Source organism: Balaenoptera musculus, chromosome 14 (genome assembly GCF_009873245.2).
Source record: "Balaenoptera musculus isolate JJ_BM4_2016_0621 chromosome 14, mBalMus1.pri.v3, whole genome shotgun sequence".
Taxonomy (NCBI): domain Eukaryota; kingdom Metazoa; phylum Chordata; class Mammalia; order Artiodactyla; family Balaenopteridae; genus Balaenoptera; species Balaenoptera musculus.
The window spans coordinates 31,418,645-31,443,187 of record NC_045798.1 but is presented as its reverse complement, the minus strand read 5'-3'; the positions used below and the strand labels follow the sequence as shown (position 1 = coordinate 31,443,187).

Genomic DNA, 24,543 nt, shown 5'->3' with positions numbered 1-24,543 from the left:
TGAAAGCCGCAGAAATAAAGGGGAGGGGAGACAGGACAGTGGAGGCAGGCAGAGCAGAGGGGGCGAGAACACAAGGGGGAGGCGCGCGGGCGGGCGGTCCTCCCGCCGGCAGGGGGCGCGCTCCCGGCAGCCCCGCGCCCCGCCCCCCCCCTCCCCGCCAGCCGCGCCTGCGCCGTCGCCCCGCCTCGCCCGGGATGCTGCTGCCGCTGCTGCGGAGTAGCTGCTTCCCTTCGTCTTCCCCCGGCGGCAGCGGCGGCGGCGGCGGCGGAGCGGACACGGGCGCGGGGAGCCGGCCGGCGGCGCAGCTGCAGCGCGGAGCCCGCGGGCCGCCGGGGCCACTCGAGCGCGCGCTCGCCCAGCCCGGGGCCGACCCGCGGCGCGCGGCGGAGGCCGAGGGAGCGTGGGGGCCCGGGGCGCGCGGCGGGCGGCGGGCCGCGCGGGGGCCGCATGCGTGCATGGATCCGGGCGCCGCGCTGCAGAGGCGGCCCGCGGGCGGCGGTGGCCTGGGCGCGGGCTCCCCGGCGTTGTCGGGCGGCCAGGCCCGGCGGAGGAAGCAGCCCCCCAGGCCGGCCGACTTCAAGCTGCAGGTCATCATCATCGGCTCCCGCGGCGTGGGCAAGACCAGCCTGATGGAGCGCTTTACCGACGACACCTTCTGCGAGGCCTGCAAGTCCACCGTGGGTAAGGCTGGCCGGCCGGGCCGTGCATTCGGGGTGGGCCCCGGGGAGCCCCTGCCTCCTCTGCCCAGCGCCGGGCGGAGACCCCCGTCCCCACGCAGAGTCGTCCTGCGCCCCCGCCCTGCGCCGTCACGAGGCCGGGTGATGCGCGGGGCCCGTCCAGCCCGGAGCATCTCTCCCCGGAAACCCCCCGCCCACTCGTTACCAGGAAAAAGGTGGTGACAGGTGGGGGGCAGGTGGGCAGCGTGGTGGACTCGAGCTGTGCCCTGGTTAGATGGCCAGAGTGCGTCATGTCTGGTGAATTTTGATGCCCTAACTTTGCCGTCCTAGGAGTAGGGGTATTTCCACTGTCAACCCGGCTTACTTTCTAATTTTGAACTCACTTTTATGTTGCGCTGAAATAATGACGTTTTAAATTCCCTGCGGAGGACCTCTGGGGAATATTCAAACTAACGCTACACTAAGTTTCTTCTTTTAACTGTAAATGCGGGGCAGAAGGACTTCAGCTGTGTTTGTCCGTGACCTCAGATAACCCCCCAGGGGCTCCGAAAGTGGGGAGGAGGCCTCCGGCACCGCCAGGTGCGTGAAGTATAGCGAAGTAACTACAGGACCAACCGGGTCAGGAAGTATCGTGTCCTCAGGATGTAAAACTGAAACTGCAGGGGAGTTTTCTGATGAAGTCACATGTACAGGCCTTGGCGTTGAGGTCTGTCAGGTCGCAGTCGGTAACAGTTGCTTCTATGGAAAACCCCTTAAAAGCTGTCAAATGTAGGGGAACCCCGCAGATGAGATAGTTCTTCGAAAGGAAGATCAGTCACCTTCAGTAATAGGGAGGAATTCCCCGAGGGGAGGTCCAATAAACAGTGAATAAATGGTATGTAAATATGAAGTTCAGAATTAAAAGTATCATTCCACACACTTGTACATATATTTAGTATTGTAACCAGTGGTAGTTCCAAGTTGATACAATTTGGGGATGAATTGGCTTTAAGATGTCATGTAACAAAACACTACTACATTTAAAATGTCTTATTGGAAGACTAACCTCCCAGTTTTTGTACTGTGTTTTTGTTTTGTTTGTGAGAATGTGTTTCCCTTCATGCTTTTTTTAATAATAGATCATTTTGGACATATTTGTGCTTTCTGTACCCTGTGTGTTTTGAAGATCTTGGCCTTGGAGTCATGATATTAAAGTTCAGTAGCGTACCCTAGACCTGGTTCAAACATCCAATCTTGGATCATATAAAGTACAGGGAGTTATTAAACCATCCAACGAGGGTTTATACTCTTATTTTAGTACCTGGCATAGGTAAAATAGAACTAAAAGCAATTCAGAATTATCCATCTTTTATGGCTCCACACTTAAAAATACGTAAAACTGAAGAGTAACATAGCTGTACTAGGTGAAGAGAAACTAGCACAGGAATAATGGGTGGATAACAGGGCTTGGGTGGCTGGAGGGCGAGATGGGGGATGAGCACAGGTGCGCTTAGAACAGGGCAGAGGAGAGGTGAGGAGGGGTTTTTTAAGCCGGGGCCGCAGCGGAGCAACACCCACACAATCTGGGAAGGAATCATTAGGGGACGTCGGGAATGAATGCCTCAGGACCTTGGCTGCCATGCCATGGAGTGTGGACCTTCTCCTGTAGCAGCAGGAGCCATAAAGGCCTCTGGGTACAGCCCTGACAGGGTTGCATCAGGTATTTGGGAATCGGGAAGAAACCGGGAGGCAAGGGGACCAGGCAGTCGGTTTCTCTGTCCCCTTAACAAACAAACATAAATGCACACGCCTCTGCACACCACTGCTGCTGTGGGGTTCCCTGTGCACTTGGACTTTGTCATGCTCATATTTGTTTCCTCCATACATAGCCTGTAGTCCTTGGCTTGTTAAGTGTTTATTAGCTGTGGGAAGTTCAGAGAAAGATGCTAACTTCTGGTCTGACCCAGAGTGTGAGAACACTTTAAGAAAGTTAACTAACCCCCCTTCAATCTCTGCCTGTGAGGTGCTTTTCCCTTCCACTTATCAGATCACTTATTGAGCACCTACTGTATGCTGGTGTTGTGCTACCCACGGGAGCTTGAGTGAAGATGACAAAGTCTCTGTCCAGATGTGGCTCAGAGCCGTGGGGCTCGGGATGCCCCAGGGTGATGAGGGCGATGTAGGGATGTGTACAGGCTGGGGAGCGTGGAGGAAGCCCCCCAGGTCGGGGTGGGATGAGAGCTGGAGGGGGAGGCTTCCTCCACACTGGAATGCTGTAGAGACGAAGTTCATTCCCCGCGTTCCTTTAGAAAAGCGCGTTTAAATGTGGCACTGGGTGTGGTGTACAGTTGGGGTTGCCTCACCTGAATGCCTCCTGCAGGTGGCTCGTAGGGTCCTTCTGAGGCCAGTTGTTGAGTTTCGTGTCCACGGAGCACGGTCAGCTCTGCAGATTCTGCTCCGCGGGGCCCCTTGCCCTCACCCTGTACAGCTGGCAGAGTCTGGAAAAGACCATGCGCCCCGCAGCCCGGCACAGGTGCTGACCCAGGAGGGTCGCTCCAGTGATGGCTCAGCCAACCTCAGGCTGGAAGCACGCGTCTCCAGTGAGTCAGACTCACTGGACTTTCTCTAAAAGATCGTAGCAGAAATCCCAAGGGATTTGAGATAATAAACCTATTTTGTAAAATTACAAATGAACAGAATGATTTTTTTTGTTGTATTATCAAATCAGAAGTTGATTTGGTTTACAAGACACACAGAACTCACCAGGGTATGAAACTGAAAAGACTGTTTTTAATAATTGACGTATTGCAACTTCCCTGGTGGCACAGTGGTTAAGAATCCGCCTGCCAAGGCAGGGACATGGGTTCGAGCCCTGGTCCGGGAAGATCCCACATGCCGCAGAGCAGCTAAGCCCGTGTGCCACAACTACTGAGCCTGCACTCTAGAGCCCGCAAGCCACAACTACTGAGCCCACGTGCCACAAATACTGAAGCCCGCGGCGCCCTAGAGCCTGAGCTCCGCAACAAGAGAAGCCACCGCAATGAGAAGCCCGCGCACCACAACAAAGAGTAGCCCCCGCTCACCGCAACTAGAGAAAGCCTGTGCACAGCAACGAAGACCCAACACAGCCAAAAATAAATAAATAAATAATAATTGGCCTATTTAATGGAAATTAGGTGGAGTATTACTTTCAAATGAGATTTTGTGTTCGTGGAATTGAGTTACTTAGTCTGATATGGCTGGCATGGTTTGACAGGGGCTTTAAAAGCCTCAGGAACAGCTTTTTGAAGTTTAAAAAATGGAAAAAAAACTAGTTGGCTGTAGAAATTCACAAGTCTCTAAAAAAAAAAACACATAAAATTATGTATTTGTCAACCTTTGTTTTTTAACTATTGGAAGCTAACTGTTAAGTTTATTTGGATCGAAATATTTTTACCAGACAGCACCCTGCCTCCACCCACCCAGCAGCATTAAATTTCTAGAAAAACATTCTAGAAAACCTGGGTTCTTGATATAAGCTTTGCCATGAACTGGTTTGTGACTTTGGATAAGTAATTTATTGTCTTTGCATGTAAAAGTTTACGGTCTATTAGTGGTAGCTACATTTCTTGAGCATGTACTGTGTACCAGCAAGAGTATACTCTTTCTAAACTTCACAACAATCCTGAAAGTTTCCGCATTTTACAGATGAGGAAGCAAAGTCCCAGAGGGTAGACAACTCATCCACAGTGGCCCAGCAGTCAGCAAGTGGTCAGGGCCAGGGCTGCAAGTGAGTTCCTTCTATCTGTCTGTTCCTTAGCTTACTTTGAGATTTAAATTCACTTTATTCTGAAAATTTGGATGATTCAGAATCAGACACCATGAAACTCATTCCTACTTGCCTAATTGGGTCCCCCTGAGAGCCCTGTGAAGGTAGTGATGTCATCGATATATGGTATCATTGACATTGACTTTCTTTAACTATGCCCTTATCATTTGTCACTTTCCTCTGGATATTAAAATACTCTAAAAATTGCATTTCTTACCTAAATATTCAATTATTCAAATATCTTAAGGCTTTTACGTATTTATTAAAATATATTTAAATAGAGGAAAAGGAGGAGTAAGACAGTTTGGACCAGAATTCTCATTTCCTGGGCAGTAAAGTTTCTTTCAAAGTGCCGGAGGCCAGCATAGGATTGCCATTTCTTTTGTTTTGCCACGTAAGGACATTTTTTAACAATCCACTACCACCGACTTTAAAAAAAAAAAAAAAAAGACAACATGAGGTAGACCAAAAAAATTAGGAAAGACAGAATATCAGAATTTAAAAGTTCTTTTGAATTCAGTTTGAGAACCTCACTACTCTGTCTTCATTTTTCTCATTTTGCATCCATGCATTAAACTTCACAGCCTGGCCCCTGAGAGTAAGTGGTCTTAGAGGGTTGATAGCGCTTGCTGGAAGCGCTGTTCCCACTCAGTCACGTGCCGTGGTCTCTGTTCTCGGAGCACACCTCTTCGGGTCCCATGTGCACTCGGGAAGCCTGTTCCCAGGGCGGGGAAACCTCGTGGTGCAGGTGACTGTGGTTCATCGGGGCCATCAGTAGAGCCGGAAGCAGAATCTCGAGAGGTCCAGGGAACAGGTGGATGTAAATCCTGTGCAGGACTGGCTGTGGATTGGCCTTGAATGTTATGGGACGAGATGGATGAGATGCAGGCCATCGGTGTCTGGTCCGCTTTGCCTACAATCGGTGGAGCTGCTGTCAAGGGAAATCGACTGCTTGTACTTTATTCTGGAAATTTAGGTCACAGATTTTTGTTCAGAAACCCAGAATGATCGTTTCATACTGGATTAAACTTATAAGCTGTGTGTTTTATGTTGCTTTTCTGTGATTGTGTGCAGTCTTTACAGCCATGGCTGAGCTGCCCGAGTGTTTGACTCACGAGGGAGTTAGGGAGAGTCGAGGGAGTTAGGGAGAGTCGTCTGAATTCCCACTCCACTCCGAAGCCCAGACTCTGAAGCTCTCAGTGTCAGCCCCTCCCCTGCCGGGATGATGTAACAGGATGACTCAGGGAGAAGGGAGTGGAAGAGGAATGGTCAGTTTCTATGCCAGCATATGCTGTGCAATGTGTGATTTGGCTTATTTAATGCACTCAGTGCACGCTGATAGGCTTGTGCAGAGCACATTTGTGGAAATAAAGTAGCTATCTTTCAAAATAAGTGTGGAAAGTTGGCGATCCCGGTTGTTGAGGTTGAATAAAGATCTATTTAAAGACCTGGCTTATGTGCATTCAGCCTTTCTTTCAGTGTCGTGCACTCACACTGCAGAAGGAAGTTCTGCTTATGCCCGATGATAGGGATCCAGATTCTTCAGGATTGCCTGACCTGCAGCTGTGGGCTCTGCGGAACCCTCGGCCGAGGGTCTGCGGACTGGCTTTAGAAGGCAGCCTGTAGATAGCTAGTGGGAAGCAGCCGCATAGCACAGGGAGATCAGCTCGGTGCTTTGTGACCACCTAGAGGGGTGGGATAGGGAGGGTGGGAGGGAGGGAGATGCAAGAGGGAAGAGATATGGGAACATATGTATATGTATAACTGATTCACTTTGTTATAAAGCAGAAACTAACACACCATCGTAAAGCAATTATACTTCAATAAAGATGTTAAAAAAAAAAAAAAAGAAGGCAGCCTGGGTTCCTTCGAGAGCTGGTAGGGCCAAATTATTCTCCAGCCTTGCATGCCAGAAACATCGTTCTAATAAAGCATTTGCTTGAATTTGTAAAGAAAGCTTAGTTTTGTACACTAGTCAGCAGATCTTTCATGAGAGGCTGCTCGTACTTCTGTAAGACTCCATTCTGCTGGCTATTTCATGGTGCAGGAAGCACACCTGCTCTCCTGGCTTGTCCTTTTCAGAAGGAGAAGTGAGTCCTGGAGATGGCCATGAAAAAAACGTTAGGGAGGATGTAAAAAGCTACACTTTAACAGAGGAGGAAGGGGATTCTTCTCCTTTTGTCCTTTAATTGCACAGCTTTGACATTCGGAAAGTATTTGGAAAGCCAGAACTTTAAGCCTAAAATAGTGCCCTTAATTGGATGGGATTTTTTTGTTTTTTTAACCCTTGAACTTTAAAACCAGAAAATACAACACAGGCTTAACAGAACATTATATGCCACAGGAAACCTTTTCCCCCCAAATCTGACAGGCTCCTCTGTTTGGTGTCTAGTGCTGACATAAGACCTTCTTAGTTTACAAAACCAAACCACAACTTGCAGACCCACCTCCGGCAAGCTGGTGATGGGAGTTGCCCGTGAACGCAGGTCTCCTAGTTGTTCCAGCGTAATGTAACGCAGAAGCTAGGCCTGCTACACAATCACACACCCGCAACCAAACTTTCACTTTTGATTTTTCATTTAAGACATTGGACTGTCTCCTTGGCCACTCCTGTCATTCTCGAAGCTCCCGGCAGGGGGAGGGGGTGGGGGTGAGAGAGAGGAAGAGTGTGGGCTTGGGGGGTGGGCATACAGTCCTGGATTTAAGTCCCAGCTCTGCTCATAAGCTGTCACTGTCTTTAGGCAGCACCTTAACTTCAGTTTCCTCCTTCATGAAAAGAAAAAATAGACAGAAATCACACTCTGTTCCTGTCTGCTGCTACAGGAACGAAATAGCTTATGTACCTGGACCAGAAAAGGCAGCTATAGATGTTCCCTTATCCTCCTAAATTATACTACAGATGCAAAAACTCTACAACACTCCAAAAAATAATTGTTATCCTTTAAGGGTACATACTGAAATACATACAGGTGAGCATGAAGTGTCAAAGTGTAAGCACAGGACCTGGGTAAAGTAGAATTTCCTTTGAATTTCCCTGCATATTTTATGGGCCCATCTGAGCAGTGGTAAACTTAGTATTTAGCAAGTGAAGAAAATGTTACTGATCTGCCATTTGATCATCTGGGGGGTTTTCTTTTCCAGATCTTCCTCCCCCGTCGACATTCTCTTCCTCTGGTGACCAGGAGGTTGAAATGACTCCATGCTTTTCAGCCGGGGTCTGTGTGTAGCCAGAGGGTAGAGCCAGGCCTGCTGGTGTGGGAGCAGTCTGAGCGGGCCAGTCCCTCACTCTTGCTTTTATATATTTCCCTAGCAACGCAGAATTCCCTTTGTGACGTTAAAAACATGTTTACAGCTCCCTCCCAGTAGTTGCCTCCATTCTTGCCTTCAGGTGAGGCTGTGCAGAGAGCTGGGAGGAGCCAGACTGCCTGGGTTCAAATCTGTTCTCTCACACTTAGCCGCCTGTTGACCTTGGGCAGGGTACCAGCTGCCTGAGCTTCGGTGTTTCATCTGTAGAATGGGGACAATGACAGTATCTACCTATAAAAGCATCAAGAAGATCCCTGCGATGAGTTACTGTACACAGTACACCCAGGAGACGTTGTTCTTTGTCTGCGAGGGGAGCACATCCTTGCCCATGAAACTTTCATGACAACAAGCACCCACCCCTTCTGGAGTGCGTGACCTCAGACTCCCCTGTCCGTGCCGGATGAAGTTCATGTGTGTCCGTGTCTGTTCCAGCCAAGTGCAGGGCCATCTCCTGCGTGTGTCCGGGTCAGGGATGGTGGGTGGTCTTTGCTGAGGTGCAGGCCATCCAGTCTGGACTGAGAGGGGCAGGTCTTGTTAGACTCAGGGTGGACATTTAATATCCTCAGACCTGAGAGCATTTTTTAATGATGCGCAGTCATTTAAACTATTTTAACAGTACCTGCTTCTGAGATGATCAAAGTATTTTACAGTTACAGTAACTTAGTTTCCGTTTCGTTGAATTCTCATAACTCGGCTTAGGTAGGAAAAGCCCCCCATAATATTAAACAATAGGGTTTCAGAGGTTCGGGGGCCTCCTGGGGTCAGTACTACAGGAAGGTGGTCTGCATTGCCTGCCCTTTATCGGGTGCTCTCCCCGAAAGGCGGTGGTCAGGCAGAAGGCTGGCCTCATGTTCAAGAGAGGGTTTCCTAATGTTAAATTTGCCTCTATCTGTGTGACCTTGACACATTTCCTAGTTTATTTTCTCACTGTCAACTCAGTGGAAATACTGGGAAGCCTCTCCATCAGTAGAAATATTAAGTCCAGGATTGGGTGACACTGTCAAGGATAGATGTCCTTGGAAGAAAAGCCAGTGTGTGCACCTAAGATAGTTATTATAAATTGGCAGTAACGTCGTAACTACCACTTGAATTGAGACTTATTTCAGAGTCTGTGAAATCCTTCAACCTCCTGAACATGTTAAGTAAACTAGAATCGTAGTCTGGTGCCAACTGCAAGGTCCTTGTTGGGGGCGGGGTGTGCGAGAGGAGGAGGAACGCTCAGCTGTCATCGCAGGCATGGGCCACCGTGTTATTTTTGCTTTTATTTTGCTTTTTGCTGGAAGGGAATGTGAAGAAAGAAGCTTCTGTTTATTTTTGCTATTTTCATTTTTGTAACTTTTTACGCCCAAGCAAAACGTAACACGGTAATTTTTTTTGGAGTTGTTTTTCCTTCAAGGGAACTTAGAAATCTTATCAGCACCAAGTACAACAATTCTTTATGCTGTTGCTGAGATTTATGAAAGATAAATACAAAGATGACAGTGCAAGGTTAAACTCTGTTCTTTAACAGCCCTTTAACAGTGACTCTGGGCCATTTGCAGATTTCGCACTTTTCCTTGTTTCCACGCATCTGACTTTTATGATAACAACCTTTGGTTGTGGGCAGTGTTATAATTTTGAATCTAGGCTCTGCCCCTCAACTGGCAGAAGTGATAATGACTTTCAAGCAAATGACCTTGACCTCTCTAAGATGAGTATAATAGTGCCTGGCTCGCTGGGCTCTGAAGGAGCCCACATGCTGCATGTCAGGCACAGGGGGTCTGACAGATGCCCACTCTCATTGTTATTAAAGGAAATTAAGATCAAGCAGACTTGAATAGAATACATAGCTATACCCATTGACAGAGGGATTACAGCACTGTGACCTGTGTCCTTCCTGATCAAAATATTTTTAGGAAGACTTCATACATTGGTTAAGCTTAAAGAAGGGTAGGCCCCTGTCACGTGGCAGGACATTCACTTAGCGGACCATTTCCTGTCTATGTGACTGAGTAAACTGATACCGTAATAATTCCCTGGGAGGGGTAATAATCCCCTGGGAGGGGCGCGTGTAGGGAGACGATCTGGACGTATTAAGACTGACCATCCTCTAAAGTTTTACCATCAGTAACAGGAATTGTAGGAGAAATGAAATGCTCCATTTCCAGGGTGATGTGTGTGAGCTGGGCACCCTGAATTCCACCACTCTGCCCACCAGGCACACTCAGGACAGAACATCCACCCTTCCTTCCTACGGTTTAAGCGTGTGTGTGTGTGTGTGTTTGTTTCATCATCAGTCCTGAATTTCCTCTTATTTCCAAGAAGAGTCAGCATTTCTCCTTACCCACCCAGCATTTGATGGAGAAGAGGGGCAGATTTCCATTCACCAGATTTACTGGGTCTCTGTGGTGGGCCAGGCAGTGTTCTAGGCTCCAGGGAGCCAAAGGTGACTGTGCTCAGAAGGCACCTGTTCCTGTCACGTGGGGGAGACCAGCGGAGCCGTGGGTCAGGGCTGGAGGGGGCAGAACTGGTAACATGGATGAGGAACGCGGGTAAGGCGTGGGGCCGTCGGGAGGCTCAGATGGCAAGCACCTAGGACCGAAAAGGTTCCTGGGCAGAAAGGGAGGGTCTCCAAGAGAGAAGAGCAGAGGAAGGCCCTTTGCCAAGTGCCTGGGCTGTTGATTTAGGTCTGGATGACTCAGCTCTTCAGGGGCAGGACTGTCTCCACCACCTGGTGGAGTGGTAGGCTGGTTGCTTCCCCTGTTGCTTAAGACGCTATAGGAGGGGACTTTCCTGGCGGTCCTGTGGTTAAGACTCCTCCCTTCCAACACAGGGGGCGGGGGCTCGATCCCTGGTCGGGAACGAACATCCCACATGCCACTCGGTGCAGCCAAAAAAAAAAAAAAAAAATTGACACTATAGGAAACTTGGTTTTCAACAAAAGTTGCCACTTTTTTTTGTCCCTTATTTGTTTATAAACATTGGTCCTGGGCGACCCTGCTCAGTCAGGAGTCTCTGTGCTGACTTTTCCCAAAACTAATCCCCTATTTGAGGCTATTGGTGACTTGTTACCTTTTGTTAAGGATCCTTTATAATTTCTATAACATGTAAATGGTAAAAAGAGACAGCACTAAGAGATATTTTTGACTTGATGTAAAAAGCCTTTTAAAAAATGTGTAGTTGTATACTTTAAGGATTTGTTTCTAAGCTATAAATTGGAGTAAGTTTCCAACCATTATCAGCTACTTAGTGGCTATTAGATATGGTAAAAGAAATTTCATTTAAGAGAAAGGACTATTTTAATGATCTGTTTTCTTTTGTGGAATTTTAGATTTAGCCACTGGATATTTTTCTGTTGTTGTGATGTCATTAATCTACTCACTAAAACTAAGTAGTTTTGGCTAAACAGATTCTTAATCCTATTTGCTGTTGTTCATCTTTGCTATGTTCTCCTATTGAAATTAGTAGTGTATTTATAATCACATGGTGATAACATTACCACTTATTCCTGATTTTGACTATTAATGCCCTTTCCTTTTATTTTTACTCATTAAACTTTGTGGTTACAAAATAGCCACAGTGCAGGACTGCTGAAGTCGGAAAGTTGTTCAAGTTGGTTGAAAAAAAGGTCTGACATGTTCAGGCTCAGAACGGTTCTTAGCAGAGAAAACAGCCTAATCAAAACAAAAATTGTTTGTGCTGGCTGTTTGAAGGGATTCTTGTAGTTGACATGAAGCAGAGCTCACAAGAGAAGTATCATCTGCCAGTTCTTTTCAATAAAATGTAGCTGGCACTGCAACAAATCTTAACAAGTTGTACCTCCCTTAAGTAAAATTTTAAAAAAAATCAAAGGAACTAGAAACAAAAGTAAAACAGAATAGTAGTCATGGCAGAGTATGAACTTGATTTGTAAACTGCCATCACAGAGTAACATGGTGAGGCCCTAATTTTATGCTAATATCAGGAAGAAAGGGTTTTGTCTGAGCTGTGCCTTTTTAAAATCAGAACATAGCGTATAGGTCCAGGCTGGTTTCCAGGCTTGTAGAATATCACGTTAGGTAGGCTGTGCTCTTACCTTGTGGTTGAGTCATGAGGGATTCTGCTTGGTCTCTATTTGAGGATGTTGGTCGTGTACAGACATACTTTCTGTTTCAAGGCTGTCTGAGAGTCAGTTGACTCGGAAGAGCAAAGCTTTTCCAGAACTGCAAGTGAAATTGGCTTAACCACCCGTTTGCTGTGACCTTTGAAATCAGGGCTGGTGCGAGAGATTAAGAACCAAAATGCAGTAGCCTATTCTCCAGCTGTGACATTTTATATTCCTGCCACTTTTCTTTGTTGTACAGACCCTGGTCCCACCCAGGGTTGTAAACATGTCTTTTGGTTGCATTGGTGTCTGCAGTGTGTTGCTAATTATAAAAGTCAGCCGCATGCCTGGGGCTTCACCTCAAGAACGTCATCTGACTTTGAAGAGCTGCATCACTGCCCCACCCCCAGCCCCGTCCTGGTAGAGACCATCGGGACCCTGGATCCATGAAGCAGTCACGATATAGTTCCTGTAGAGATTATGTTTCCAGTTCCCAAATTTAGCTGGCATCCCTTTGGTTTATTTTTTCTTAGTTGTGAAAATTGTGTAAAAAATATTGTTTTGAAATCTTGAAGTTTTCTATAAGTGAGAAGTATATAAGGTAACATCCACAGATGAAAATTTGGTTTAAAAAATTATCTGAAGCTTTAAGGGCTGAATTGGAAATGGGTGGTGATTCATGATAGTTTACTTGTTACCGTTAAACTAAATAAAAATTGAAATTAATTTGTATGAGTAAATTTTTAAAAAATAATTCCTCTTCCACGCTATTGACAGTATAATAAAGTCACTTTTGTGAACGCTAAAAAATTTAATACAATGATTTCTAAATTCAGACTAAGGCTGTTTGAAATCAATATTGAGTTTCCAGTGTAACATGTAAGAATTTTCCCCGAGATAGCATGCTTATAAAGCCATTCATTTGTTCGTGTAGTGATTAGTTGTAATTTTTAAATGGTTTTTATGCTACATCTCTAGTAGTCATAAACTATTATGAATAGCAAATGCTGCATCTCAAGTTCAGGGTAAAACCGAACATACCTTGGCTCTTCAGTTGTGCCGGGAAGCACAGAGTGATGGTCGTCACGCATACTGGCAAACTTCTGCTTTCTCCTTTTAGGATTTAGTGTGATCAGTTTTTTGGGTTTTTCTGATAATGGCATAAAAATGTGCAAGTAGTATTATTTTTCTGATGAATTGCATTGTTTTTGCTTCATATTCGTCTGTTTTATTTACAGGTGTTGACTTTAAAATCAAAACCGTGGAGCTAAGAGGAAAGAAAATTAGGTTACAGATCTGGTAAGTGGGCATCTACACCCAGTCCTGCCACGTGTGTTTACCACTCCACATGCTTGTCTAATACAATTAACCGTTCAAGCTGGTCTGTCGCTCCTACGTCTCTGCTCCTTCGCTCACGTTCAAGTGGAACTAACGGACCTTCCTTCAGGGGAGAGTTCACTTGTCAAGGGAGAGTTCAGGAAAGAGTCCATTTGTCTCAGATTCCATTTGCACACGGGAGTTGTGGGGAGAAGAATGTGACTTTTATGGCAACTAGTTTGGAGCCTTTAGTCTCTAGTTTCACATCATTTGACAAAACCGTCATCACTAAAACGATGGCTCCACTGCTCGTCTGCATGTTTTTAACATTGCTTTGCAAGCATTCAGAGAAAGGCCAGTGTGTTCCTCCCCGGAGCTGCGCTGTCTCCTGGCAAGTCCCTCACAGGCTGTGTCCCTGGTGGCACCGCGTGGTGGCCACCACGGGACACGCGTGCCCTTCCTCGCAGCTCCATTGCCGGAGCCATGTGCCCTGAGGCCCTCCGTGCCCCATGGAGGGGAGCCCAGAGCCCCCTCCCTGCACGTCAGGAGCGTGTGAGAGACTAAACCAGCTGTGTGGCGGCCGCTCAGCACTCGGCCGCCCGCGGGGACCCCCGGAGCCCCTCTGGAGGAGGGCCCGGGGGCGGCGGCAGTGGGAGCGGCCCCGCCGGGGGTGTCCCGAGTCGCCCTTGCTGTTAACACGGTCGCACGGCAGCATCTCAGCCACTAACTCCTCCCGCAGGTAGACCTCAGCTCTGAGTGTTTGTCCGCCGTGTGTGTGTTGCTTTCATCCGCGTTCATTGCTGCCGCGTCGGTGGCTCCATCGTCACCTAACGCTTGCGTGTTAGTGCCATGCCTCATCCTCACCCGTGTCCCTGTCCGGGGCGCCACTGCCCACGAACCAGCGGAGGAGCTCGCCGGCCGTCAGGTAATGTCTGCATTGGTGACTGCTGACTGTCTAACCCACTTGAAGGATTGGGGTGGGGGAGTGTTGCTTTTCTGTTTTGTGTTTTTGTTTTTCGTATTTTTGTTTGGGGCTTGACTATGAGACATTTATGGTCTTGCCTAAGTACTTGGTAACAGAAAATGGGTATTTCTTACTCTGTTAGCCCATGATTGGGAAGGCAGCAGACTGTGTGTGTGCATTGCTGCCCAGGTTTTGAATTCTGGAAATATCAGCAGAGTACCTTTCACATGAGCCGCTGTTTCTAACCATACACTCTTTAAGGTAAAGATAGTCTTTAGGGACTTCCTTGGCGGTCCAGTGGTTAAGACTGTGTTTCCACAGCAGGAGGCACAGGTTCAATCCCTGGTCGGGGAGCTAGGACCCCCACGGGCCACATGGCGTGGCCAAATTAAAAAAAAAAAAAAAAAAAAAAAAAAAAGACGGTCTTTAAAAAGATTCTCGGGGGCTTCCCTGGTGGCGCAGTGGTTGAGAATCTGCCTGCCAACGCAGGGGACACGGGTTCGATCCCTGGTCCGGGAAGATCCCACATGCCGCGGAGCAACTAAGCCCGTGCGCCACAACTACGGAGCCTGCGCTCTAGAGCCCGTGCTCCACAACAAGAGAAGCCATCACAATGAGAAGCCTGCACGCAGCAACGAAGACCCAAAACAGCCAAAAATAAATAAAAATAAAAATAAATAAATTTATTTAAAAAAAAAAAAAAGGATTCTCAGGGTGTGTCCACCTCTGTACCTGGCACCTGTGCGGAGGTTGCCTCACAAAGGAGACACAGGTGATGTGAGAACGTTTGTGACGCTTGCACGGTGGGTGACAGCAGTGTCCCAATGATGACACTGTCACCTGTCTGAAGAGACACGTCCTAGGTGATGTGTTAATACTTGGGGTTCCGTCTCAGGCAGGAGTAATCTGATTTACAGAGGTATTTACGTCCAGGTGTCCTGTGCCATGGAACTCTGCTCACTACAGGCCTTCTGTGCCGGTGACGTTGGATTCTTCTGGAATCTAGCTGCCTTCCTTTGAATCTGAACTAAGAGGGCCCGACCTGGTGCATCCCACTCTGGGGGGTAAAGTGTGACCGTGCAGCTGTGGGAGATGCACGAGCGCCCCGACACCACGGTTCTCTGGGATGTAAAAGCCTCTTCCGGATCACTCCTCTGCTGTTCCTCACCCTTCACACTTCATTCTCGGAATTTTTAAAACTGCACAATGTTTGTGGAAAATATAACTGAGGGAGGGGCTATCAGATTCATTGAATTTTCTGAGAGGTTGATTGCCAGTTTTCTACAGGGAGCGTCCCAGGGATTCAGTGAGGAAGTAGAGTTTGTCTTTTCCAGAGGGGTTTTCACCACTGAATAATGTATCTACTGACACCAGCTACCTGCTCGTCCCATAATACTTGAAACAGGATTCTTATCTGAAATAGGATTCTTATCTTCTGGAGTATGTTACTTAAAGGAAGGAAAAACCTTCTTTCCATCGCTGTGACCCCGTAGGTAGGAAGGAAGCACTGGAGCCGCGGCCCAGCCGGTAAAGGGACGCGGGGTTTGTTTCCGCCCTGAGAGCCGTCCTCAAGCCGTGGCTGTTGTGACCTGCTGTGTCCCGGGTGTGCTGTCATCGCTTTACTCTGTGCCGGTCGAGGGCGTAGGGGGAGCCGGTGTGTTGGAAAGAGCTCTTCAGAGAGCCTGTGCTCTGACCTAGACTCAATCCGTGGAAGCTTCACCGCTGGCCGGTTTTCGCAAGGAGGTTGTGTTAGAAGACATGCATTTTTTCTTGATGATTTCTGGATATAGCCAATCTCTAAGAAAGTATTATTTACTACAGATTCCTAAAGGTTTAAGGTACCAAAAGCTGCAGATGTCATTGTCGTAGTTTTAGGTCACACTTTATGTCATTGCCACATTTTTAAGTCCCTTGATTATCTGTGGTTAGAAAAAGGACCATTTTCCCATCTCTGCTTGAAGCGTTTCCACGTGTGTGTATGTAGAACTTGATGTAAGTATAGCTAAAATAAGATGTCGACCGGAATGTAGTTTCATGAATTTATATCCACATGCTGTCCTGGAAATTATTCACAGAGACTTAGGTCTTTTGTGTTGAGATGGACTTGAAGCTGAGAAATTAGCCTCCCTCCTTTAGGCAAACACAGAATTAAGATGCTTCATATGAAGGCCTCTTGTTCTGTCCAATCCTCACTGTCAGGGAATTTGGTCTTCACCAGCGTTCTTATATAGACATCAAGTTTGTGTCCTTTCATTCTCTGCTTGAAGAGGTAGAACGCTTCATACACTGACTTTGGTTCCTACAAATTAAGAATTGTGTCATTTAAACTGATATATTAAATTTTATAAATGATGGTCTTTGAATTTTCAAAGCATGGTGGTATTACCCAACTGTGGAAACAGGATAGCAGGAAGTTTTCAATTTGCACCAAAAGCAGAGAGAGAAATAATAGATTGCAGTCCACCCGTAATAAATGATGATTTGGCTGACAGTAATAAGCTGTAAATCTGTAAGAATCAGCTCTCGGTCATTACAGTGAAAATTCAGGTTCATTGAGATAGAGAAATACTAGGATTCTGCATCTTCACAGGCAGATAAACCATGATCCGGGCATTGGTATCGTGTTATCATCTAGCTGTGTGAAAAGTGGAGAGTAGTGTGGAATTTTTGTGGTACTGGCTCAGCGTAGGTATTTAATAAACACTTAACTTTTGCAACCCGGACATTTTGGAAATGCGGAATAGTCTCTCAAGGGAAGACGCTTTTCTGCCTCAAGCAGTGAGAACCAGGCACAAAGTGACGGAGTCAAAGGAATGGCCTTAATGTCTCCTCTCTGGGGTCTTGTGAGCTGGCCATATTTGGACTTACTTGTGTTACAGGTTGCCTCAGAGTTTGCCTCTCGAGGTCTCCGCCCTCTTTCTGTGTGTCTGACTTAAAGCTGAGAGTCAGCTAACTTCACAATGTTTCTAAGATCCCTAAGCGTGCTACTCATGTAGCGGGTTTTTTGAAACTGTATCAAAAATGCCTGGTACTATCTTGATTCCTTGATTGTTGGGTTTTTATTAGAACTCCTCCTAGGGATCTGCTGTCCCATGTCGTGCCTGTAGGTAACAGTGCTGTATTGTACACTCAAAAAAGTCTGCCTTCAGAGGGCAGGTCTCATGTTAAGTGTTCTTACCACAATACGATCAAAATAATTTTTCAAAAACTTGTATTACTTCTAATTTCTCTGTTCTTGAGCCCCCAATTTCTGGATCCTGATTCAGTGAATATATGTAGGAACGAATGTGAAATTGATTTAAGCTAAAAGTCAACTTAAAGCTACTTAACATAAAGATTCATGAAAGTCCGTGATTCCCAAAATGCTCAGTGAAGACCTTGTACCTGGTTGCTGTTTAGATTTGTGGTGCAGCTATCATGTGCTAACCACAGATTTCAGAGTAGCAAAATGTGTGTTATTTTTGCTTTTTAAAGAAATGAGTGAGAAATGTTTTATCAAATCCCAGCTTGAACAAGCCAGCACTTGTGATAAGAAGAGAAACCACAGTCTGAAAGATTTCACTCTTTTTTGGTTTGAAAGTATTAATTATGCCCCTAAATGTCTAGGACCCTGGAAATAAAATTGTTCAATGATTCCTTATATAAATGAATGGTATCTAAATCGGTTCCTTCTCACCTGATTTGAAGGTGCATTTTTGTGTCTCTAAGTTGGTTTTAGGAATCCTGAAGAATTCAGTCCCCATCATTTTCAGCGTTCCAATTTTGGGGCAGTTCTGGGTCAAAAAATAAAGTTCAGGGGACTTCCCTGGCAGTCCAGTGGTTGAGACCTCGCCTTCCAGTGCAGGGGTGAGGGTTCAATCCCTGGTGGAGGAGCTAAGACCCCACATGCCTCGCAGCCATAAAACCAAAACAAAAAACAGAAGCAATATTGTAACCAATTCAATAAAGACTTTAAAAATGGTCCACATCAAAAAAAATCTTAAAAAAATAAAATAAATAAAGTTTGTTTTGCCTTGACGTGACATCCACTTTCTGCATTTTACCCATGTAACCTTTTGTTCAACACCTGTGGATCGAGGGCCCGCAGTGGGCCAGGCACCCACTGGACCCTGGTGGACAAAACAGACCGGCCTCAGGTCCTGGGCCTTCCAGCCAAGGGCACAGGGCAGTCTTACAGCCTCTGGAGCAAAGCAAGTGGCCTTGCTTTACGTGAAAATGAATTTGCCAGCGAGCTTCGTTGTTTGTTTGGGCATAATGACATATCCCTAAGCGGAGCTAATTTGGTGGCAAGTCTAGTCTGATCAAAGCCGCTAAGTTACAGCACCTTTGCCATATGTGTTTTAGGGACACGGCCCCACAAGGTTCACCCCATCCGATGCGTTGGGAAGAGGTGTCACACCGTCTCCCCATTTCAGAAGCTCACGTGCTGTCCTGTGAGAGGCTGTGGTAGCACCTTGCAGGGGAGAACCTCGTTTTCTGTGTACCCCACCGCCCCTTCGCTTCCTCCACCACTAGCCACCCGTGTCACATGGCCCTGGGAGTATGCCGTGAGTTAGGGTTCTTCGGGAAAAACTAAATTATAGGTGGTCTTTAAAGACAGTCTGTAGATTGTCTTTAATTATAGATTGTCTACAATTATAGATTGTTAATTAAAGATTGTTTTCCTGATCAGAAGGCCTGCTCTCTTGAGCCTCGTTTGTAAATTTGTGATGATTCTCAAGTAGTTTCTTGGCTTCTTAGGTTTAGAAAATGGGTTTCAGCCAGCTTCTGTGCACTGTTAGTGTGAGTATATCTTCATGTGGAAACGGACAACTTTTCCTGGAGAGGAAATAAAGCTTTAGATTTCAGGGTAGCAGTCAGAGAGTGATGAGCTTGATTGTTTGCAAAGCTGTTTGGTACCTCTTCTCCCTTTGCCTTTGACCACTTACTCTGGAGCGATTAAGAAGATAACAAGACCAATTCTATAGCGTTTTTCATTAGTGGGGACTCCATGAGCAAAATCAGATATTCACCATCGAGTTCAGTTAAAAGAGTTCTAGGCTTAAATCTTTTCAGGTATCATCCATACACTTCGTCATTGTTGATAACCACCTAGTTTATGGTGTGTTATACTTGCCACCATTTTACACGGCATTTACTTCTTTTCAAAATCTTGGTTTGAAAGAAATTGGGGCTTCCTTATGATTTTGTTTGGATGTACCTACCTCAGAAAAGCTACCCCCACTAGGAGTGAATATGCACAGATGTGTGAGGAGTTACTCACAGTTGGGCTGAGGCCCTCCCTGTTGTTGTTCAGAAACTAATTTTTGCTGCTGTTTCTTAGGGACACCGCAGGTCAGGAGAGATTCAACAGCATTACCTCAGCTTATTACAGAAGTGCCAAGGGGATCATATTAGTATATGATATCACTAAGAAGGAGACATTTGATGATTTGCCAAAATGGATGAAGATGATTGATAAGGTAGGTGTTGCGTTTCTCTCTCAGATGTGAACTCTTTGCTTGTAGGTGTTAATCATTACAAAAGGAAGAAGGGAAACATTTATGGAGCATGTTTTTCCATCCTGAATGTCATTTAATCCAGATGACAGCGTTCAAAGTAGGTGTATAGCCCTGCATCATAGATGAGGCAGAGAAGAACTAAAATGTCTCCAGGATCCCCTTATAAATAATAGACCCAGGATTTTTATTCTGGTACTTGGGCTGTGTGACTTCAAAGCCCAGACATGCTCATTGCACACTGTCCGGCTGCGTCCGTGGAATCAGATTCAGGACTCCTTGTTTCTGCAGAAAGTTCACTTGGACGCTCGCTTTGTGAGTGTCCACAGAGTGACAGCCTCCCAGGGACAGCCGTCTCCACTCTGCCCGTGGGACACGCCAAGGGCCTCGGTCACCACGGGACCTCTGCCCTCAAATGAGAGATGGCCTTCACCTCCTCACTTTGAACTAAAGAAGAGTTTATCCTTTGGACCACACTTGACTATATAGAGACAACTCAAGTCTGTATGAATAATGTAATCTGTGGGTTCCCCTCTGAGAAACGGGGACCCAAAATACACATGTAGACGACACAGCCACTGAGGGTGAGATGTGGTGGTCAACAGTGGCCACATTTTGAGAGTTTTTTCCCCCTTATTCAGTAATTTGATGTTTAGTTCCTTTGTATAGCAAGCACACTTAGTATATTATAAACTGGATTTTGTTTACAAATTGTATTAAACCCATCTGTTAGATGATGTTGGAGAATGTTCCTTTGCAGGTCTTACTAAGCACATTTTCAACGCGTACCTCTTTAAAGTGTGTTAGGGACCAGGGTTGCCAGGGTTACGGAGATGGCGGGACCCAGGGCGGGTCTGGGCTCTGGGATGGCGAGTCTCCGGATGTGATGTCCTCTCCTCCTGAAGCCGCGGAGCGTGCTCCTAAGGACCTCAGACGGGGGCACCCTTGCTGCCAGCTGACAGCACAGAACCGAGGGATGGAGTTAAAACCGAAGGCAGTGGCCTCCATGTTAGGGGCTGCTGTTTTTTTTTAAACTTAGAAATGGAGCTTAACTTTTCCTCATTATAAAATTAATGATACCTTGTCATTATGGAAAATTTAGAAAACCAAGAAAAACACAAAAGTAAACTTTAAAAATCTTTAGTTCTGTCATCCAGAAAAACTAGATTGGGTCCCTACTCCATTTAGTTTTACACCCTGCTTATTGAACTAAATATTCTGTCACAGGGGCCTTCCTGTGTCATCTTAATGTTCTTCCGAAGCCTTTGTTTTGTTCTGTTTTGTTTATGGCTTCATACTTTTGTGTACTTTATTTCATTCTTCACCTACTTTGTGGGATTTTTAGGTTTTTTTCAACTAAGTGTTAAACTTTGCCTATATTTTGAGTCATTTCCCTAGGATAGATTCTTAGGAATCATGGGTCAAGGGCTGAGAACGTTGTGGTTCGTCAGGCCTGTGACCACGTTGCCGTGAGCCCGGCAGGAACCCAGCCTGGGACAGAGTAGATGCTCAGAGATTGTGAAGCAAGTGGTCGGAAGGGTGAGATGTGTTGCCTTGGTTTATGTTTCCCGTCATGAGTGATGTGCTTGTCTTTGAAATGCAGCTTCTTTTACAATCCCACAGTATGCTTCAGAAGACGCAGAGCTTCTTTTAGTTGGAAATAAGTTGGACTGTGAAACTGACAGAGAAATCAGCAGACAACAAGGTGAAAAGGTGAGGAAAGGGGGGCAGAGAGGGGGGTCTCAGCATCCACGCTCTGTACAGTGAGCACTCCGTGTGCTTTCCCTTTTAATAAATGACTTTATAATTATTTCATAATTTTAAAAAAGTGATCACTCAATTGCATCCTTCTTATTCATTTGCTTTTGTTAACTTCCTGCTCCTTTAAATTCATTTTGAAATGGAGGGGAGAAAAACACATTAGTGTATCCTGCATTATTTAGTATCTCACCTGACATTTTATGCAGAGAAATATTCTTTTAAACCATACAATTGCTTTCGTGGTTTTTCTCTCACTCTGACCTTCCGTGGAGAAGCGGTGATATTCATGTTTTAAATGTCAGATACACTACAGTTTAGAAACTTGGGCACGTAGTTTGACTTGGCATCACCTTACAGATTTTGTTTTGTTGTTTTCTTATCATGTAGGAAATTGGCTACACTTGTGAACTTTACATTTGAGGGTAAACAGGACTTTCCAGGCCTTTCGTCCCAGCCCTTCCCTGAAAGCCGAAGCCCCAGAGCTGTCCGTCCCCCGTCACAGGCCCCGTGCTTGTACATTAGATTGTGTTGCATCCCCGCAGAGGAAAATAATGTGTTTTCTTAGTTTGCACAGCAGATAACTGGGATGCGGTTCTGTGAAGCAAGTGCCAAGGATAACTTCAACGTGGACGAAATATTCCTGAAGCTTGTCGATGACATCCTGAAAAAGGTAAAAAGAGAGAATCGTACATCGTGGAAGTGTTTCATCTGAAACCTGTTCATTGTTTCCTTTGCTATTTTTTGGTTGGGAAGCTTTTACGTAGAAAGGGAAGCACGGGGGTCATCGTCAGGCTGAAGACCAAGGGGGCGAGGACCCGGCCCCAGGAGCCAGCTCGCTGCCGTGGCAGCCCTTCCCCACGTCCCTAGTGCCACGTTCCAGTCCTCGCTCAGCCTCACACGTGGTCTGGGGAGCGGGTGTGACTGCGGGCCGTGTTATTTGACTTTTGCTCCTCTCTTGTTGGAGTTTTACCACAAAGGACTAAGTTAGATACAGACAGTGGAGGTCTTGCCCCGCCTTGGGGCCCTGCTGTCCAGCGGGGCCTGAGGCCGTCCCGGGACCTTTTGTGGCGCCAGGTGGCAGGAAGATGGCTTCACTGGACGGCAGCACTTTGTTCAGGCATCTTTGGGCTTGCATCCAAAGATTTCTTAGTGAGATCTTTAAGTGTATTTGTATTACTATTACACATAATCGACTCGGTTCAAACGTAATTCAGAAGCTTCTAATACAATGGCTGTCTGTACAATTACCAGGAGAAGGTACTTCTTTCTTTAGTAATGGTATAACCCCAGAGAACACAGAACTGTTTTTTTCATTTTTTGGTACGTTAAGTTTCCATTATACTGGACTGTGAAAATAAATGTTTATGAGGTCCATCGGCTCTCTTCTGCCGTAGGGTGTGAAATAGGCTGCACAGCGTTTGTGTGATGGTTGAAGTTCCCTGAACCTGGTTCTTAGGTTTTGGCTTAATATTTTCATGCCTAATTAAATTCTGATGATTGAAGAGTTTTCTATAAAAAATACTTTGGTCTTCTATAATGGTACGATTTGTAGTCTTTACATATACATTGTTGGGTTAAAATGTACTTGTCTTTTTCTTTATCCTCAGATGCCTCTGGACATGCTAAGGAACGAGCTGTCCAATAGCATCCTCTCCTTACAACCAGAGCCTGAGATCCCACCAGAACTGCCTCCACCCAGACCACACGTCCGATGCTGTTGATTCGCTACATTGGAGACAAAGTGGGAGCGATTCCTGGAGAGGGGAAAGGTTCCATTCTGCACTACAATCATTTTGACCATTTCCTTTCGCACTTTGTAATCCAAGTCAGAGCTATACACTAACTTGTAAATACGCAGATATGCAATCCTGGGTAAGTTTTGGTTATAAATGACATATTTCCCTCCAAATTGTTATATTTCATGCATTATCCCGGTGCCTAGTGTATGTACACTGGGAAACGTAGTACTTCTAATACGAAGAACAGGAGAAATGAGAGCTATAATGTTTCTTGAAATAAATAATTGTCCTTGTTAATTATATTATGAGGACAGAGATATTCTGATAAGAAGAAAGAACGTGGTGCTTTGCTTACTGTTTTAAAGAAAATTTGTAAAACTAAAAACTTTGGGGGGGGGGAAAATGCTATCTTGAATGCTTTTTCTTTATTTACATTTCTCCCAGCCGTAGCATCTTTGAAGTGTTGGAGTGTTTCCCACAAAGCAAGCTCCATTCATAGCCGTCTTGAAGGTTATTTATTCACATTACGTATTACTGGTAGAATATGACTAGTTAGAAGGTAGGACTTGAATTGGTCCCGAGGCGCGAATCTCTCTGGTTTCCTGATGGACATACCCTGTGCTTTTAAGAACTACAAAGATTCAATAAAGAAATGTTTTTGAAACTATAGAAGATTTAAAAAGAACACTACTGTCCTAAACAAATCTTGTTTAAAGGAATTTTAAAGAGATACATTTTACTATATCAAAGAAAGTACATGTATTTGCCTAAACATTCTATATACCTTTGTAATGATAAAACTTCTCCCCTTGATGGCGAAGGTTATTCCTATTAGGCCTAGACTGTGTTCTTTTTTTTTCCCCCCCTGGTCTGATAATGAATTTGTGAACTCTATCTTTGGTATATCTTTTCTTAAATTGCACTGTTTGTTTAGTCAAGGTAAATAAGTCATTATGTATTTGAATAACTTGGCGTGTCTTGAGTGTTGTGATATGAGAAGCATTGTGGTCTTTCTACACTAATGAAATGCAAATAAAATTTTGTATTTATGAATGACAGTTGAGTTACCACACTTATTTGTGCAGTTATAAATTACATATTTGATGATATTCTTCCAAAACTCCACATCTTAATCTTTTGAGTGTCTTAGATAAGAAAAATGCAGCCTCCTCCTCCATGGAAAACATTTTGATAGTTTCTCAAGAGTTTTAAGCATAGAACTACAATACCATCCAGCAATTCCACTCCTGGATCTACATCCAAAAAAATCAAAAGCTGGGGCACAAACAGATGCTATACACTAATGTTCACAACTTTATTCACAGTAGCCAAAAAGTGGAAGCAACCCAAGTGTCCATCAGCAGGGGAATGGATTCTGACACAGGCTGCAGCATGGAGGAACCTGGAGGACATCATGCTGAGTGAAATGAG

At 45.6% G+C, this 24,543-nt stretch overlaps 1 protein-coding gene across 1 annotated transcript; it reads left to right on the top strand.

Annotated features, from left to right (window-relative positions):
* Nucleotides 1-404: 404 nt before the first annotated feature.
* RAB12 (RAB12, member RAS oncogene family) lies at nt 405-24,170 on the top strand. The gene is made up of 6 exons (XM_036822933.1): nt 405-681; nt 13,072-13,132; nt 19,438-19,576; nt 21,236-21,325; nt 21,939-22,043; nt 22,981-24,170. Exons 1-6 carry the CDS (start codon nt 456-458, stop codon nt 23,092-23,094), a joined length of 735 nt encoding a protein of 244 aa, XP_036678828.1. The 5' UTR covers nt 405-455; the 3' UTR covers nt 23,095-24,170.
* Nucleotides 24,171-24,543: the final 373 nt, after the last annotated feature.

Coding starts and splice junctions, on each gene's coding strand:
- RAB12 (XM_036822933.1), top strand. CDS start 456: ATGGATCCGGGCGCCGCGCTGCAGAGGCGGCCCGCGGGCGGCGGTGGC. Junction 13,133..19,437: donor AAAATTAGGTTACAGATCTG/GTAAGTGGGCAT, acceptor GCTGTTTCTTAG/GGACACCGCAGGTCAGGAGA. Junction 19,577..21,235: donor GGATGAAGATGATTGATAAG/GTAGGTGTTGCG, acceptor ACAATCCCACAG/TATGCTTCAGAAGACGCAGA.